The 18,462-nt window shown below is 38.2% G+C and overlaps 2 protein-coding genes across 2 annotated transcripts in view; both read right to left on the bottom strand.

Annotated features, from left to right (window-relative positions):
* LOC140953594 (NADH dehydrogenase [ubiquinone] 1 beta subcomplex subunit 7-like) overlaps positions 1 to 18,462 on the bottom strand; it is a 139,506-nt gene that overhangs the window by 13,839 nt on the left and 107,205 nt on the right. The window lies entirely within an intron of this gene.
* Positions 1,370 to 17,090, bottom strand: LOC140953588 (steroid 17-alpha-hydroxylase/17,20 lyase-like). Its single transcript, XM_073403003.1, has 3 exons — positions 16,879 to 17,090; positions 3,592 to 3,749; positions 1,370 to 2,760 (listed from the first exon to the last, which is right to left on the bottom strand). The coding sequence occupies exons 1-3, from the start codon at positions 17,076 to 17,078 to the stop codon at positions 1,586 to 1,588; spliced, it is 1,533 nt and encodes a 510-aa protein (XP_073259104.1). The 5' UTR covers positions 17,079 to 17,090; the 3' UTR covers positions 1,370 to 1,585.

Raw genomic sequence — 18,462 nt, 5'->3', positions numbered from 1 at the left:
TTACAATGATGATGATGATGATCATTGTTGTCTTTGAGGCCCGGAAGTTGGAAAGTACTATACACCAATGGAGCGCTTGTCAGTTGGAATTCAAAGGAAGGCTCCCTTAAGTATGCTCTTAATTATTGGAATGGATGGGGTTAAAATGAATTATATAACCAAACAAGCGAAGTTAATATATACAGAAACAACGCCCAGGACATAGCAGTAAGAGGGCGTTCATGCTTTAATTAAGTCCTTTTATAATTCATATATAAATGCTCACTGAAATCTGAGCGTAAAACCGATTTGTGGAACGATATTTAACTTGCCTGAAAATGTGCCTTCCCAAGAAAATTTAGAAAAACAATTAACCTGAAACGCACGGATCATGTAATTTTCTGCTTTCTCTTCAGTCAAGCGCCAGTTTGTTATTGGAACAAGAAGAGAGCCTAAGCAACAACGAAGGCAACGGTAGCGAAAACGTCACCCAAACGGTGAATTCTCGCTGTTTTAAAATTTACGCCCTTATTCCAATTCTTTTAATTTGTCCAATGTTAACGATTTCCGAAGGAGTGTATCTAAGTTCACAAAGAGAAAAAGAAAATCGTTGTCTTGTGTTCACGTGCCCTCCACGTGAAATTAGGAAGTTTCACGTCGTATTCGTGCAGTGATGGCAAAGAAATGTACGAAAAAGCGTGATGCACGTGCAAAGTTGTTGTTTGTCAATCTAAACCTACAGCTTTTTTGCCGATCTCGTTGCTGTTGACGTCGTTATTGCTTAGGCTCCCTCGTCTTTTATCTCCAATGTTCCACGCTGGCGAAAAAAAAAAAAAGGGAGACGTCTACACTTAGATTAACTCTCCTTCAACTTTGAGCAAAGTTGACTCTTCAACAGGTTGACCTTATTATGCTCTCAACGATGAGGTATATTTCCCCCATAAGGCTTCTCAATATCGACGACGCTACCAACTTCAACTTCGAGTAAAATAAAAAAAAAGAGAGAGTTGAAAGGCAACGTAGCTGAATATGGTGAACGTAGTGAACTACCTTTCAACGGGATTTCGCACCTTGCAACCGATGTCTATTTCAAAAGTAAGGCAAAGGTGGCATCGTGAAAGCATTGTCTGAGTAACAGCCGTTTCTGGGCAAAGAGCGAAAAGGGGAGAAAGCGACACATCAACAGATGCGTAATTAGAACAAGAAGGTTTGTTTGACAAAACTCTAACCCAAAACTGGCAATTTTGGGCTTAGCTTCCATATCCTTAACTTGCAATTTTCAGAAAAAAGGCAGTTTAAACTTTGTACTAAATCCGTCTAGAAACCTATTCATTTGCGCTCACTTTAGAGTAATTGCAATATCGAACTACATACCCCTGCTGTCGACAAAAATCCAGCAAACGGCTACTTTAAGGGTGTCGGGCCTATGAAAATAAACAGCCTGGTGCCCTGACACTGGTCTTCCACCTACAGCTTAAAAACCAATATTCGTATTAATTCGTATTACTTATAAGCATAAAAGAAAATACAGAGTTTTATGATCCTTAAACTTTTCTAGCTAGGCAACGTAGAGCTATATATTTTAAATGTTCGTGTTACTTGAGTTTCACTCTCGTTTTATTGCTCTTATCTTGTAAGGAGAAGGAAACTGGACCAATGCTCGGCGAGGCTTAAGCGATGGTGGTTTTTGACCTTCCTCGGGCACGAATGTAAACTTATGCAACATCCAAGACAAAAACATAAACAGCTCCATTTTCGCCAGCGGCTCCCCAGCGCACGTACGTCTTCCTGCACCAAACGGGTAGAAATTTCCTTTGTCTGTAATCCACTGGCCTTGATCGTCAATATGGCGATATGGGTCAAACACCATGGGATTTTCCCAGCATTTTGGGTCCAGATGCACTGACTCTGTGTCAACAAAGACGATCGTACCTTTAGGAACACGATAGCCGCAAAGGGAGGTGTCCTTGAGAACACAGTGGGGTAATGCTTGTGGTACAATGTTTCCTAGTCGCAATGTCTCCATGATTGTAGCTTGGACGAGGGGCAGGCTCAAGCGATCGTCTAAGCACGGCATCCGATGGCGGCCCACCACTTCATCTAACTGTGCTTGAATATCTCTCTGATAGTGTGGGTACTGCACCAGAAACCCGATTGCCCAGCTTAGAGTGTCTGTAATGGTTTCATAGCCTGCTGCGAACATGTCATTTATGGTATTAATGAGGTGGTCTTCAGACATTATGGCTGCCATGTCTCCCGAATTTTTGGCTAAGGCTTCATTCCGGGCATGCATCAAAGCTTCCATGAGATCTTCAGGTGTCTTCGTTGAATCAAACACCTTCTCGCTCTCCTTGAAAACCTTTCTTATAACCTCCAAACCATGTCGAATGTAACCAACCACCTTCTCGCACGATTTAAAAGGAAAATACTTTGAGAAAGGAAAGAAACCAAGAAAAACCATGGCTTTGACATCTTCGGTGCTTCTCGCGAACGACTCCACATCAGCTAACAAATCACCAACATTTTTGTCGCCTGTGTCAAATTGCTTACCGAATATTATTCCGCTAATTATGTCTGCGATGCAGGGTGTTATAAACCTAACAGGATCAAAGGCCTCTCCTTTTTCATTCTCGAATAAATTCAGTAACTTCCGAGTGGATTTACTGAGACGTTCTTCAATAAGGGGTATGTTGGAAACGTATTGTCTTAAAGCTGAGACAAAAATGCGTCGGTGATACTTCCATGGTAAATTATCATCTCCAAAAATGATATCTTTTCCACCTGCAAGAGAGAAACACACACACGCATACATTCAGAAATAAGGGGTACGCACTTTCGAAATGAACCAGGTTTAACTACCAAAAGGGTGGTTTAGTTTGTAAACCAAACTCATAATTAGTTTCAGCCGAGCCTAATAGCGGAGATCTTGTTAATGATAATAATTTTAGTGCGCGCAGAGTTCAGTGGGTAATCAAATATAATAGTTTTTCGTTACAATGAAGTTTGGTCATGTTATCACACCGTATACGTGAGATCCAAACGATCTTTCTCCGCTGTTCATGTAAGCCAGTGTGGAATGTCACACTCGTTATCACCCTGTGGTTAAGTGAAGTCAGATAAACAACAACGAGGACATTCAATTTAGGCCACCTCCTCGTAATTCTAACCAGGTAAAATTTAATTCTGTTTACTCATCAATTGAGGCTTTTTACTTTGTTGTTATAATATAACGGTTACTAAAAGACAATTTATTTTTTAAAATTACTTTTCAAATGTAAAGACATGATTTTTATATCTGACCTTTCTTTTACACTAAGCTTAAATTTACCTGGCTGTTTAGATTTCCCAATCAGGTGGTAAATTGGGATCACTGATTTCCGAATTGTTGATAACACAATTCGCAGTTCATGAGTATAACATGCACAGAACGTTTTTGTACCAACTTGGTAGGATGATTTTGACACAAGAAATTATAGATACTTCCTATCTTTTAAAAATGACTTTGGTCGACCTTGAGTCAAAGGAGTACTCAAAGGGGTTAAAGATCGAAATCCAGTTGCAGTTCGAGACATTCGGAAGTTCAATGTGAAAATTAAAGTCAAGTTCACTTACCAAGAGTCATTTTTCTAAAGTAATATGTTTGTGGTCTTCCGCTGTAGTCAGCTGACCTTGTGACCAGAACTTCCTTCACGGCCTCAGGTGTTCCAGCGATAACAAACTTGAAACTTCCAAGTTTAAGAGAGAAAACTCTGCCATATTTTTTTTGGATGCTGTAAAAGTTAAAATTTAAATTCATCTTAAAGAAGTTAGATTAAAACCGTCCCTCGGCTCCCTCACCCAACCTAACCAATTGCACAAATCAGTTTTGCAATAGGCGTTGAAAAAAGGTCCGCACAAGGCGTCACAAGGCGAATTCTCTTCGCTCTAAATATCAAAAGAGGCGCATGTGAAGGTGTTAAGAAAATGGGCTTGCATAGGACTTTCTTTTAGTGTCTGCGTTAACGAAGATGGACCTTTCAGAGTTGGGGGTGTCAGTCGCCAGGCACAAAAAAGCGTTATATCTACATATGTAGTAAGGATTCATTTACATCGATCCCTTCCACATCCGGATATTTTTGAATCCAAAACTTTTTCTTTCCGGATACGACCCCCGTCCACACGTATCTGGTGAAGGCCGGCATACAAATCGGCAACTTTTTTGAATCAGCTCACTAGAGTGGAAATTTTTGAATACGCTATGAATCGTGTCGTGTGGACGCTAAATCTGGCAATTTTTTTTTTAATCTGGGGACGTAACAAGATCGAGCCTAGTTCTTTACTGTGAATCTCTTGTGTGAATAGTGTATTCAAGATGGCAAACTTTGACTTTGACTTTCTCCAGAGGAGTCCTGGGTACTAGAGTGTACGTGTCAGACACGTATTCGATTTGAATACGGATACATGTGGACGTGGACATTTCTTAATCCAGAAAGAAAAAGTTGCGGATTCAAAAATATCCAGATACGTGTGGATGGGGCCCCTACTAATTTATGTTAACCGTTTGAAGTTATTACCAAAGGCGTCAACATAACCGTTATATTCGTCAACATTGCCTTTTCGTTTAGTTGCATAATCTTTTATGTTTGTTCCGTTGCGTAATCAATATTTACATTCTATACTTATCATGCCCGAATGCCCAAATCAAACACGCCAAAAAATGCTTTCCAATTGTCAGAGGCCAAAGGGCCAGACTCTTATCATGCCGAACATCGCTTCTTAGAGCTAATTGACGTTAGCAGGCTAAACACATAGCTACACATATACAGATAGCTTTAAGGAAATGACTTAGAAAACAGTACCCATACCAACTACATGTATTGTATTAACCACATGTATTTTTTAAGCGGAAAAAAGTAGCCACCGGAAATACGTCTGTGTTCGCAGGCGAGTAATATGACGTCAATAAGTTGTATGTTTTTTAAACTGTCAATAGGCTAATAGTGTGTTTTCACATGACTTCACAGCGGCAATATTGGTGTTCATTCGAGTGGGTTCTTGAATTTAAATTTATAGTCAAATGTTCGATACAGCTTATCGGGGTGATTTTTCCTTTTAGTTAATAAAACTTCTATCAAGATAGATGAAATTTAATGATAGAGAGCAACTTCAAACAGGGGCACCCAACGTCAATTTTTGGAAAATATCTGTTCGGGAGACGATATAACACCTAGAATTTTCGGAACGTTGTAAAATTTCTTGCTTGCCTCTCTCCTAGGATTTTCGAACATCTAAAAAATGGTACAATTGCCCATTTTTAACGGATTTTTACCCTAAAAGTGTCACCTAGAATTTTCGGGAGCCTTTCTTCTGGCTGAAATTTTCGAAAAGGTAAGTTTTGATCCCTATCATTTTCGGATCACTAGACACTGTGTGAAATGAGTTGTGTCATGGTCCCGATATTAGTCGATACGAACCCGTATTCTTGAGAAAAACGGAAGTATGGAGAGGTATCGGGTTCCGGACACGCAGCGTATACATTGAGTATCAGGACCCGTATTTTTCCTGAATCGAACTTTTTCCGCGGCATGGAATATCCGATATCCGGACACGTCATTGAAACGCGGCGTGTCAAGACCTGTAAACGTCCTTATTTTTCTAGATTTGCCGAGAATCATGGAGTTCCGTTGACGAACGCTACAATTTTTGCCTTTCATTTTCACTAAAATTCCACGCTACGGATTGTGTTATCCTAATTTATACTCCAAACGTTCACGACACGTGAAGATTCGATTCCGTAGAATGCGATGAAATTCCACGATACGTGAAGTTTCGAGTGTTTTCACTTCCCCAAAATTCCATGGTACGTGAAATACCAGGGACTCAAACACCACTGGAATTCCACGGTTCATGAAATTACCGATGTTGAAATCGTGGCAAAACTCCCTGATACGCGAAAATTGCAACACGTTTATTGTACTAAATTCGACGATACTTTCAATTTCCATGCATGATATTGAAAAAACTGATACCGCCTTTTCACTCCATTGATACCTCACGATATGTTTCCTGGTCAGCATTGCACTTCATTGCATTTCAGGGACTTATTTGTGGGGTTGCAGTATTATACTGAAAATGAGTTTTAACAGTTCCAACCATTCTACCATTTTTATCACCGCCCCAGTCTTATTCACATTAACTAATTGCCCAACGCAAGAGGGAAAAACACAGGTTTTAAATCGCGTAACATCATTTATTTTAAAGTTCAAATACAGGAACAAAGTTTGATAATTCTGACAGGAAAACGTGCAAAGTTGTGTCAGTTGATAAACCTAACTCTAAAAAGTGTTCGAACATGTTGACAATTCATTCAAAGAAATATACAAGGTACAGTTGCAAGGTTGATTGGAATATTCAGAATGAGTGATTTCAAAACATTTCAATTTTTTCTAAAAAAAAGTTTTGCAAAAATTAAAACAGAATTCAAAGTGAAGATATTAAATTTAATCAAAAAATGGCAACAACTAGAGAGTAATCCATCCATTCTCCATCCTATGTCCATCATCACTGCCACTCCTTACAGTAAAAGAGAATGTGGGGAGGGAGGCTGCAGTGGAGGAGGATGTACTGGTGTGACAACTAGCTCCACTGCTAATCAACGACAATGGCCATGCATGTGAACTTAAGGGTGATTGGCTTGTAGGTGGATCTCCTTAAACTCTGGGGTTTGGAAGAATCAATCAAGGAGCTGGCATCTAGCTGCTGCAGGGTCTCCTTAATCATCTGTTCGCATCTTCATCTGTTTTACTAAAATCTGCAAAGCACAGTCATTAACCACAAATTACTGCCAAAATAGTGGTTAAGGTAGTTTATTTGTGTACATGTGTATGAACCTCTTTACTACCCATGCTTATAATAACATCATCAACCACAACAATATTAATGATAATAATAATGTGATGTTAAGGATAATAAGACTTTCAAATTTCTTTCGGATTTCTGTATATAAACAGAAATGAAACTGGATCACAATCGCCTTGACATCGCGTGTGTGGACCAACAGAACAAAAAAAGGGTGGACATCGAACAAGAGATCAACAACAAGTATAGTCAACAAGACTTAGTATCTTCATCTGGCATGAAGATACTACTTGTGGAAGATGAAAGTGTAACAGTTGCCCCTTTTGTTTTGGAGCACTGGGCACTATTCTGAAGACCTGGAGGTTTAACTGAAAAAACATAAATAATTCTGGGATTGAGTTGGCACTGCACTTCAAAGAACAGTCTTGCTGAGATCAGCAAGAATCCCCCAAACTGTCCTTGAATTTTAAGGTAGCTTGTTGCCACCCAATAAATTCAATGGGTTAGAAATTTCTGGCATTGACATACCTGCTGTGAAGCATGCACAAAAATAAATTGGGAATTGATGGAAAAAGACAGGCGATTGTCCTCAATAACATTATTATTATCAACAGCCGAATAAAATAAGGGTACTAATAGACCTTTTTACCAATACGGTGGCCATATTGAATTAATTCAATTTAAGGAGTATTATAGGATGCCCAGGGGACATGAGCACATTTCGCTTGTATTTTGGAGCGTTTTTCGGGACATTTTTTTCTTAAAGTTTTCTTAGAATAAGATTCTAATGGGAAAAAAGATCCTTTTACCGTGTTTGGATGTAATCATGATCACCTTTTTCCTGAGAAATATACGGTGAAAGACCATATTTCTAATGCTAAACTAGAAAAAGGCGATCATTATTACATCCAAACAGGGCACAAGAATCTTTTTTCCCATCACAATCTTATTCTAAGAAAACTTTACGAAATAATGTCCCGAAAAGCACTCCAAAATACAAACTAAATGTGCTCATGCCCTCTGGGCATCCTATAATACTCCTTAAATCGAATTAATTCAATATGGTTGCTGTATCGGTAAAAAGCTCTATTAAAAGCAGTTTACATATACACTGTAGATAAACTATCTTCAGATCATACGTACAGCTATTTCATACATTATTTTTTTAAAAGGTTAATTTGCACAGTAGTTCAAAATAATATTGTCTATCTTAAATGCACAAAAAATTTTAACTAATAAAAGGTAATTTGGACAAAACCTGGAGCTGTGATACAGTGTTTTTGAAAAAGCAAAGCTGAATTAATGAAGGGTGAAATGAAATGTACTGCTGTATTGGTATAAAATAGATTCTCAATAATTGCAAATCTATTTTGTCAATGCAGTTTTTATAAAACAGGTTGCGTGTTTATAAATCAAGCACTACAGCTACTGGAAAATGCGACTGCATGTACCACTCCAATAAAGAGGTCCCAAAACAAAATACCATATTTATTTGATTGAGTGCCTTGCCTGGGTGCTCACTAAAGTTTTGCACCTGGAGAGTGGGCTATTATTCAAGTTGGTCACTTTAATACGTGTATTTGGGCTGGGTGTTTAATGAATTCTCACAGTTTTCACCAAAAGTAATTTTGTTGGAGATAGAGTAACTTTGTTTGAGTTCCAAAGCAGATTTTTAACTGTTCATTAAAATTTTCTTTAAAATACTGTACTAAGAAAACTTGGTCTCTTAATTTAGTAGAACTTAGTCTTTTTCAATCTAGCTGGTATGCGGTAGGCACTTATTCGAGGTTAGGAGATAATTCATTTTTTTTCTGCCTATAAGGTGGAGGGTTATTGGAGGTGGGCAGTTACTTGAGGTTGAGCACTTTATCAAATAAATAATAAGGTATTCTATTTTCTTTTCAGCACTTGTTGTTACATGTAATTACAAATTCTCAGCAACATTGACTTTTCTTCTATTTTCTGGTACAAAACCCTCAACCCCAGTGTCACTAACCTGCACAATATTGTATAGTGCTCCTAAGATGTTTGCCTAGTACTGAAAGGAAAATCAGGAATCAATGAAGTTCACTTAATTACTTTAACTGTCACTGCTGCCTTAATTACCCACTGAAATGTAAGATACTGAGTATTTAAAAATTAATGTGCAGGGGCTGTGCCACCACAGTCTTAGTTCACTTTGTTAATATTAAACAATAAAATTAATGGTGTGGGATAAGGTTTTGTGATATCCAGAAATAATCAAGGGAGAGGATTGACTAAATGACATCAGCTGAGCCGAAGGCTGAGGCTGATAACACTTACTGAGACCTTGATTATTCTAAATATCACAAAAACCAATTCTAATAGTTGTTTCATTATGCATTGTTTTCAAGAAAACAAGGACAAACACAGAATTGCATGGAACACAGTTTGACATTCCTCTTAGAAATCATACTTGGCACGCACCAGGGGGTAGAGACAAAGTCGGGCTTATGGCGTACGATCCCTGCCAAAATTCATGGTTTCAATTTTAAATGCATCATTTAAATCTCTAACCTCGGTACTTGAATTTTATAGCTGAATTCAAACTTTTACACTCTTCCTTTAGTAGAAAACGTTTTTATGCTCGCGTCCCTTAGCTTTTAAACTCAACTCTTCTATTTGACCTTGCTTGCTGTGTATTTTCAACTCGCTTCGTCAAATTACATAATAGAACCATGCAATTTTCAACTCGGCGCTATGAATAAAACTACACACCAGACAAATTTTCCAATATTGCTACTTTTTATAAGCTTGAATGGCTAAACCAATACTTAGGGCATTTGGCCACTTACCGAGTCATATTTCAAACTCAACCATGTGTATTTTCAACAAGACTTGTGAATTTTCATTCACGCTTCAGTAATCATTGATCAAGACCAGGGAGCCTCCCTGGGTCAAGACAATAGAAGCCTTTGTCGGGTGGGTGGCTCTTTAGTCCATCGTGCTTAGTGCATATTGCACAAACATGGCGGCAGAGTTTGCACTTGCTTAGATTCCTATCAGTATGGTGACAGGGTGCAAAAAAAGTCATCTTTACAGCTGAAGTTAACATTTACTAGCCCAAACATCATTTCAACTAGCCCCAAAAATGTTTTGATGAACAGATTGATTAATTTTGACAGTACTTCTGTAATCTGAATTCCTCAAAAAACTTCACTTGCCCATCGGGCAAGTTAATAACAGAACTCACTAGCCTGATAGCAAAATCCACTAGCCCCGGGCTATCGGACACTACTTTCTTTGCATGCTGGGTGATTATGGCAGATTCATGCATTGAGTGGGGTATTCAAATCACACTACTGTAAATAGTGGGATTTACCTGATTCTATCGTGGCTGGCATGGAATCCGCCATAGCATGTTTATCGAGCGCACAGCAATAAAAGGGGTTGGTTGGTAGGCCTATTAAAACGACTTTTACCTCCTACCAAAATGTTGCTCGTTCCAATAAGTTTTTTTCCTCTGCTGGGTAGATTATGCTCTGGAAGGTTCTACAATTTCACTGAACAAATGTGATTTTTGCCACTTGTTTCACACTGAGAGGTCATGGAACACATATTGATTTTCTGTGGTTTTTGTTTCTGGTCAGCAGGATTTGTCCTCTTACGCAAGAGCATTTTCTTTGACCTCTTTTAAAGCATAAAGCTTTTTATTACGGCTGAATAAGGGTTCTAATTTTCTCTAAAGTGCCTTCTGGATTTGAATATTTTAAGTGATTTTCTCTATTCCTTTAATGTAATGTTTTTCTGCAATGTTGTATCATTCTGGGCCTAACTCGTTTAGTAGTTTTCTTTGCAGGATATTAAATTATCACAGATAGTGATTTACAGATCCAAAATTATAAGAATGAGGTGCATCAACTATAGATAATTGCATTGTGACTTAGTACACTTTAGCTTCTTGTTTTTCTAAAGATAATATGAGTCTTTTGACTGGAGTGTGTATTTCTTCCCTTAATAGTGATACCTTTTGAATGAGCTTAACTGTCTTTGGACTGTTTTTTATGGCCACTGTCTTTGTGATCAGGCAATCAGAGATTCTGATCAAATCAAACAATCAAAAATTTCATTACAGATCACTTGAAATGAACACTACACATGTGAGAAGGCGCAGGCAAACACTTGCACTTAAAACACAATGGACTAAAGAACCACCCACTCCGACAAAGGCTTTTATGGGGGGGGCAGGGGCTCCCTGGTCTTGATCAATGATCACTGTAGTGTAAACAAAAATTCATAAGTTTTGTTGAAAATATACATGGTCAAGTTTGAAATGTGATGACTCGGTAAGTAGAAAAATGCACCAAGTATTGGCTCAGGCATTCAAGCTTATAAAAAGTAGCAATGTAGGAAAATTATTTGTCCAGTGTATGTATAATTTTATTCACAGCATTGAGTTGAAAATTGTATAGTTCTACTTTGTAACTGTAATTTGATGAAGCGAGTTGAAAAAACACAGCAAGCAAGGTCAAATAGAAGAGTTGGGTTTAAAAGCGTATTTTGAATTTAAAATTCAAACCATAAATTTTCGTGGGGATCGTACACTATACGGGCTGAAAAACATTTTCACAACTTGCAAAGCAGTCACCTTGTGTGGTAGTTCAGAGGTGAAAGCAAACCAGCAAAGAGAATAATATTCAATAACTGAAAAAAATGTATCTCATGCCTGTTTGTTTTTCTCACATATCGTATTTGTCCTTGCAAAATCGAAGCGACACTACCTGCATTACTGTGTAAATTCTTAACCAACAACAATGCGTACTGAACTATCGATCGAATTGATCAACTTTATAGATACATTTATTTTTCCGGGTGAAGAGAATACTATTATAATAGTAGTTGTGAGATAACAATTACTTGAGAAAGTGCCAGATTTATCAGAATTAAATCTATTCAAGAGAGCTTTATAATATGAGCTTACATTGTGTACATATTTACAATTCAGTGATAACATTTAATTTCACTTTGTTTATTGGAATCAGTAAACACCTTAATTGAAAGTCAAAATTCAAATGAGCCCAATAAACAAATTACATCCATTGCCGAAAGTTCTTTACATTAAAGCAGCCTTAACTTTCCTTAGGTTTGCAGCACAACACTTCTCAATACATTAACTCTTCGGCGATTGTTTCAGTTATATGTTGCTGTAATGCATGTGTTATGTTGCATAGCCTGTGAACAGTACAGGCTCTCTGTTTGGGGAAAGTTAAAAAAATCATGAGAGGGGAAGGGGAAGAGCCAGTAGAGAAACTATGAGGCTACTATTTTGCGGCACCCACTGTGCATCAGATTCTGATGCAAGCTCCTATTGGCGAGAACACTGACAGGTCTTTTGATCTTTAACATGGCATCTTCTGGCACATCACTGATAAGCTTATTTAGCCACAAAAATACATTTCAAAAGAGCTAAAATAAAATGTTGTTGCATCAGAGGGCAAATCACACTGACCAGAAACAATGACAACAATAACCTCAGACAATCAGTATACATGTCATGACCCCTCACTTTTAAATGGGAGGGAAAACCACAATTTTGCTCAGGCAAAGCTTACGCTCCAGCACATAATCTACCACCAGAGAAAGAACTCATTGGAACAAGCAGCATTTTGGCACCAGGTAAAAGTCAAGTGTTGCCTCCTGACCCCCTTTTTACATGCAAAACTGACTACATTAATTGACAATCTTGCTGACAGAAGATCAGCAATTAATAGACAAGAGGGTGGAATAGCGGCCTCAAAGGTTTGTCTTAAGGCTCTTCCCCTTTACCTTCCCTCTCCTCCCAACTTTTTTGCCCTTCCCCCAAACAGAAAGCCTGTTCACAGGCTATATGTTGCATATTCCAAACTGTTCAAAGAGAAAAAAGAAAGACCACAACATACAATACGTCTGAAAAGCGACATGAAATCAGTAAAGTTGCAATTTACCAAAATAAATGAAATGCAATAGTGAGAAACAATCCCGCCTTCAACCACCATAATTTTGTTCCTTCTCAAAACCGTTTACATTGTACCTTTGGTTTATGATGCAATGCGCAACATCAGTACACAAAACTGCTGGCAAGACCCTTGATGATTGCTTTGCAAGTTGTGAGAACATCATTTCCATTTTATTTAAGAGAATGTATGGGAAGTAACTTCCCTCCCCCACCTCCCTCCATGCACACAACCTACAGATTAGTCACTAATAGACCTTTCCCGCATTACGCTCTATTGAGCAAACGCAAAGAAATGAGGATGAGGTTTGGGTGGACAATTTCATACAAAGGTCTATCTGCCAGCAGATAACTAACTAATCTATAGGTTGAGCTTGCAATGTATGATTTCTAAGAACAGACTGTCAGTGTGTATACTGTCTTTGTCCTAATTTTCTTGAAAACACTGTACAGGGCTGTGAACATTTTTTTTTCACTTGAAAGGACATATGTCCCACTAAGACACCATCTTGGTTGGACAAGCAAAGTTTTAGTTGTACATGATGCCAATTACAAGTCCTTATTCTATAGGAAAATTCATTACCTGACGAGGGAATTCCATGTTAAATTGCACGCGAAAACCGATATTGCACGAATCACACAGCGATGAGTGTGATATCGGTTTTCAAGTGCAATTTAACGTGGAATTCCCTCGTCAGATAATGGATTTTCCTTGAATCGCATAACTGAATAAAAATCAGAAAAAAAAAGAAAACAGCAATAATATTGTTTGTTTTTATCCTGAGTGCGAGCTCCAGGAAGCCATTTCAAAGTCAACTGTCAGAACTGTCTTTGCTTTAGCAAATAGGAAGCAAGGTCAGTCGTACACGTTTGACCCTTTGACAACTTTTTTGTACCTTGTGCTTGTTTTTACATTTGCTTTCAAACTCTTTTACATGTAAACAAGCTTCACACTAATCGTAAGGATAAATAGAGGTATTTCACTGAATTTACAAGCCGTTTATCTATGACATCTTTTTTCAAATTGGTCATTTGCTCGAGAAGGAAAATAATATACACCTTTTACCTCTTCGGCGGCAAAACTGAAAGAAATGAAGTGTCCAAGCAAAAGCACTGAAAGTTTAACGTCGCGATCGACATATGGTAAGTACCTTGAAATGTTTTAGAAATGCTGTTCAAGTTCAGCTCTGTTTTGTACTTTTCTAAGTATCACGATTCAGGACGATTGCAAGCAGCGTACTCTTTTTCGTGTTTTCACTGAGGGGCCATGTCGTCTTTGAAGGTATTTATTTCTTCTCCTGTATAATTTATGTGCCAATTGACTGCGGCACTTCCTCCATTGTTGCTTCTCCGTTTTGTTTGTTTGAACTTTGGCTTGCCATTTTCTAGGCCGTGTTCACAAGATATTCTTCTTTTCTCATTGTCGCGAGCGAAAGAGGTTTTTTATGCCTCTTCGAGAATTTGTAGTTCAGTTCAAAACAAGGAAGAACCTCCGGCTCACTATAAAAACACTTTTGTTTGTTTTGAACTCTTCAAAAGGTGACAATGGTTTTGAAAACATTTTAAAATGACATTGTAGAAAACCTTTTTTGCAGTTGTGTTGTGTTAGAATTTGACGATAGTTGTTACCTACATGTAGATGCGAAACAACATTGCTTAGCCTCGTATTCAACTCGCAATTCCACACTAAATACCTCGCTTCGTTAACCAATCAGAATGCAAGATTTTACTCAGTTATGCGATCCTCAGTAGAACCTAGTGTAAGTGAAGAAATATTACTTGAAAATAACAACATCACTGTTTCATGTAAACAAATTTGTCTCGAAGCATTACATTTTCATCAAAGTTACAGGCAAAAAGAATGAACTTTAGGCCAACAAGTTTTCAAAAACCTCTATTCTTGGCTTGGAACCACGTGACAAGGCGGTCATATTGGTGGTGTGTTGGAGGTCATTACAATAGAGTGTTTTTTTTTTGAAGAATTTACATGAAAATAGGGTTTAGTTCCGGGAGGAGAGAAATGCTTCTGTTCTTAACCCTAACACACCACCAATATGGCTGCTGTGACGTCAAGTGTAAACCAGCAATTGTAATCCATTTTAATCTTATTCAAGTTTGTCTATCTGAGCCTCCTTTGGAATTTGCTGTCTTGTTTATACCTTCTTCAACTGTTGTGAGTAGTTATTTTTATGTTTCAGTCAATATGGTGGCGGTTTCATCTGTTTAAATTTTGATAAATTTCGTGCCACAGCTCCTTTATAAAACATTGATTTCATTGAAAACTTAAAATGATTTAAATAGTTTGAAAACAGGGCAGCTTACCTTTTCTTGCTATCTAATTTTCCAGCAAAATCCTGAGTCTTGGAGCGCTTTAGTAGTACAGTCCTTAGTATACTTCGGTGTTCAAATTCTCAGTCTGCTTTGCTGAGTCTCCTGTATCGAAAGGGTTGCCTCTTAAGATCTATCGACAACTGAAGGTTGAACGTTCGATGATGATGTGTTACAATCCTCAGATGTCCTGTGATGCTATCGAGAAGCATAATTATGGACTCAAGCTTCTGAGGGAAATCAAACAAGTTGGCGTGATCGAAAAGATCGATTTCACACTTTCAAAATGGACGCCAAGTCGGAACCTGAAAGAGCATATGCAAAGCGAATACCCGCTGACCAGTTGCTTTGCTGTATTGTTTCATTTCCAGGCCTCGTTCGAACGTATAACCCCCAGGTTTTCTCCTGACAGAGGCGATACCCGGGAAGCGATAAAGGCAGTTCAAAAAACAATGTAGTATTTGTAGAAAGTTAGTCAATACTCCGTTGAAATTAAGTAGCCATAGTTTTTCGAGAATGCCGTCTGTCGTTCATCGTAAGTGAGGAAATAGTTATCACGCATGTTCTCTCTGTTTTGAATTTGTTTTCGTTTAACTGGTTGTGACAAAGACACTGTATTATTTTTCAAGAGTAAGTGACGGGCCATTTATGTTAACAATGCCTTCCAGTCACCCGAACAGAATCACAAGATCTCCAAAAACAACAAGCCAACGATTCTCATCGTTAGCGGCGTGAAAACTACTTCGGTCATGCTAAAAACAACAAAGAAAACAGATCCTACTACCAGAGTGCACGTGGCAACCTTACAGTTACTCAACTTTCATATCTCGCGTAAGAGAATGAGCATAAAGTTATTGCAACCTTATGTTACCTTCATTCAATCTTTAAGCCAAGTGCGCAAATCTTTAACAACCTCGGCGTACCTTGGAAATTTTGCGTAAATGAGTTAGTTGTGTTTTTGTTAGGTAAAGTTTAATTTTTCCTAAATTTCAGTTTTCATGCCATTTTACCTCACTGTCGAAAGTCGAAATAGCTTTGGCTAACTGATATCGTTAAGAATCAGAGCTCGTATATTTCTTGACACACCGCAGAAGACGTGTCCGGGCCACGATTTGTCCTGATTTTTCACGACAGAGGTATCGGGGACACGGACACTCTCTGAAACGCCGCGTTTCATGACACCTCGCGTGTCGGTATACGATTTGCTAAGTGCCATGGGAGTATCGTGGCCCTGTAAATTCCACTAAATTACTTATTTCACACAGTGAGATATTCAGCAAGGAAATCCGAACAGATGAAACTTTTAGGGGATAAAAATATGCCTATATCTACCGTTTAAATGCTAAAATACGTTTAACAACGCTAGCTTTAAGCGGTTTTGAACTATGTTCTCCTTGGGTGCCCCTGCGATATGGCTTATTGAAAATAAAACGTTGATCAAGATACATGAAATTTAATGATAGAGAGCTACTTCAAAGTCCACTCACCATCAACTACAATTCGTTCGCAAAATTCAGATACTGCAAAGGTGATTAGGATATATATCTCACCGACAAACTATTCAAGTACACTTCAAATTTTACTAAAAATTTGTCAAATATATTGGAACAGTAATTAGAATCAATTTTACCAGTAGGTGGACAACGAGTAGAACAAACATAACATCTAAATGATCTCTAACGGGAATCCCTACACTTAGAGTAAATGTCTTAAACAAACTTGTTAGTGAACGGATTGATAGCAACTATGACCATGAAAGCCTGATTAAATATTGTGAATACCTTGAGATGGCGCTTGGAAAATCGTCAGCTTTCAGATCAAAACTCAGCAGGTTTCCTATAACTGGAAGGTTTGTAAGCCTCGGCCCGGGTGGCATGTCTCTAAATTGATATATCTCGTAGAGGAAATGCAGAAGAAGCCCAGAGAGTAATGCGATAACTGCATTACCGACAGTTATGTATTGCACAACAAACCCCAACATGATGCGAGTAAAGTTACGTGCTGAAGTGAATTGATATACGAGTTGCCTTTCCTAAAGAACTGTAGCCACGTGGGTAATTCAATGTTACGTAACACGATTGTACACGTCAAAAGACAGCAGTCGACACCCATAGTACTAACAATACTGTTAGTCAAGCCTTAATTTTTATTGCTCGGTAAGAAATTTGTAGTTATGTCGACAAACTGGAATAAGAAATCTTTTGTCTCTTTATAATTCTTTACTGGCTAAAAATTATGTTTAATGTATTATTCTTAAGTCAGAGTAGTTACAGAGAACGTGATATCACACATGTACTTTGATAAATTCATTCTAACTTCAATAGTTTAGTGCTCCATAAAACACGATTACTTAATCTTTTCTTTACAATCACTGCTACGATTTTGTAATGGTACGCTTAGTAACTTTTTGTAGTTGCAATATGCTGCGCAATTGGATATTATAATTTAAGAAAAGATGATTGACAATTTATAACAAAAAAATGAGGCGCGAGCATTGCTTTAATTCAGTTAACTGAAATTCGAAATGACACGTTCAGGGGTACCCTGCGTGCAGAGGCCCTTCGATCTTCCTAGACCTCTACTCACAGGGTTAGATCAGGGGGTTCTCTGTAGACGAAGGCGTCGGCCGAGTAGGATAATTATCATGTCTCCTTTTAACAGAGGGACAAGTCGAGGGACAAGTCAAGAGGCAGATTAATTACATCTTTGCAGCCATCAATCGAATTTCGAATTACTTTATCCTCCCTCTCTTGCTGTCATATAGAGCTATTTTTCTTCTTTTTTTTGTCAGCGGTCAGCTGGCGGGTCTTTTTACTGCTCTGCTTCGCAGCTTATCTTCAGTGAAGGTTACATAACATTATAAAAAAGTCAAATCGAGCGTAATCATCATGATTGTTAATGGCCATATATAATTAGTTTTTCCAGCCCGTCACCATACGTATTTTGCTTTCTGCATGTATTTTTTTGTTCTTTGTTTCTTTTTTCATGCCTTTATTGTTCTACTTCTCACATTTCTTTTTTTTTTGAAAACGTCCCTGCCAAACTGAAGTAGACCGTTCAGTCGAGTTCAGAGTACTGAGAAGGCTTCATGTGAGTCGAAGACGGCTACGAGTGCGAGGATTTCTCAGTATTAAGTAGTGCTTGAGCGTGAGCCACCGTCATTTTGGAGAGAAAACGTGGTAGCCGTCGTCATCCTACTACGATTTTTAGCGAGAATGTCGTATAGTGGCGGGAACAAGTTATCGAATTTTAGAATTTAAATCATTTTGCAACCGGGATAGGGCAAAACCCTCTCCGCTAAAAATAACCGCACTTGTCTAATTATTCAGGTGAAAAATAGAACAATGAAGGTTTCCGGGGTTGAA

This window comes from Porites lutea, chromosome 12 (genome assembly GCF_958299795.1).
Source record: "Porites lutea chromosome 12, jaPorLute2.1, whole genome shotgun sequence".
NCBI classification, from domain to species: Eukaryota; Metazoa; Cnidaria; class Anthozoa; order Scleractinia; family Poritidae; genus Porites; species Porites lutea.
Note: the sequence above shows the minus strand (reverse complement) of the source record. Positions and strands in the feature narration are given on the sequence as shown.

What these genes read in the sequence shown, in the direction of transcription:
- LOC140953588 (XM_073403003.1), bottom strand. Translation starts at nt 17,078, where the DNA reads ATGTTGGGGTTTGTTGTGCAATACATAACTGTCGGTAATGCAGTTATC. An exon ending in TTTCCAAGCGCCATCTCAAG is followed by an intron (nt 3,750 to 16,878) that starts GTATTCACAATA and finishes TAACTTTTACAG; the next exon opens with CATCCAAAAAAAATATGGCA. An exon ending in CTTTAGAAAAATGACTCTTG is followed by an intron (nt 2,761 to 3,591) that starts GTAAGTGAACTT and finishes TCTCTCTTGCAG; the next exon opens with GTGGAAAAGATATCATTTTT.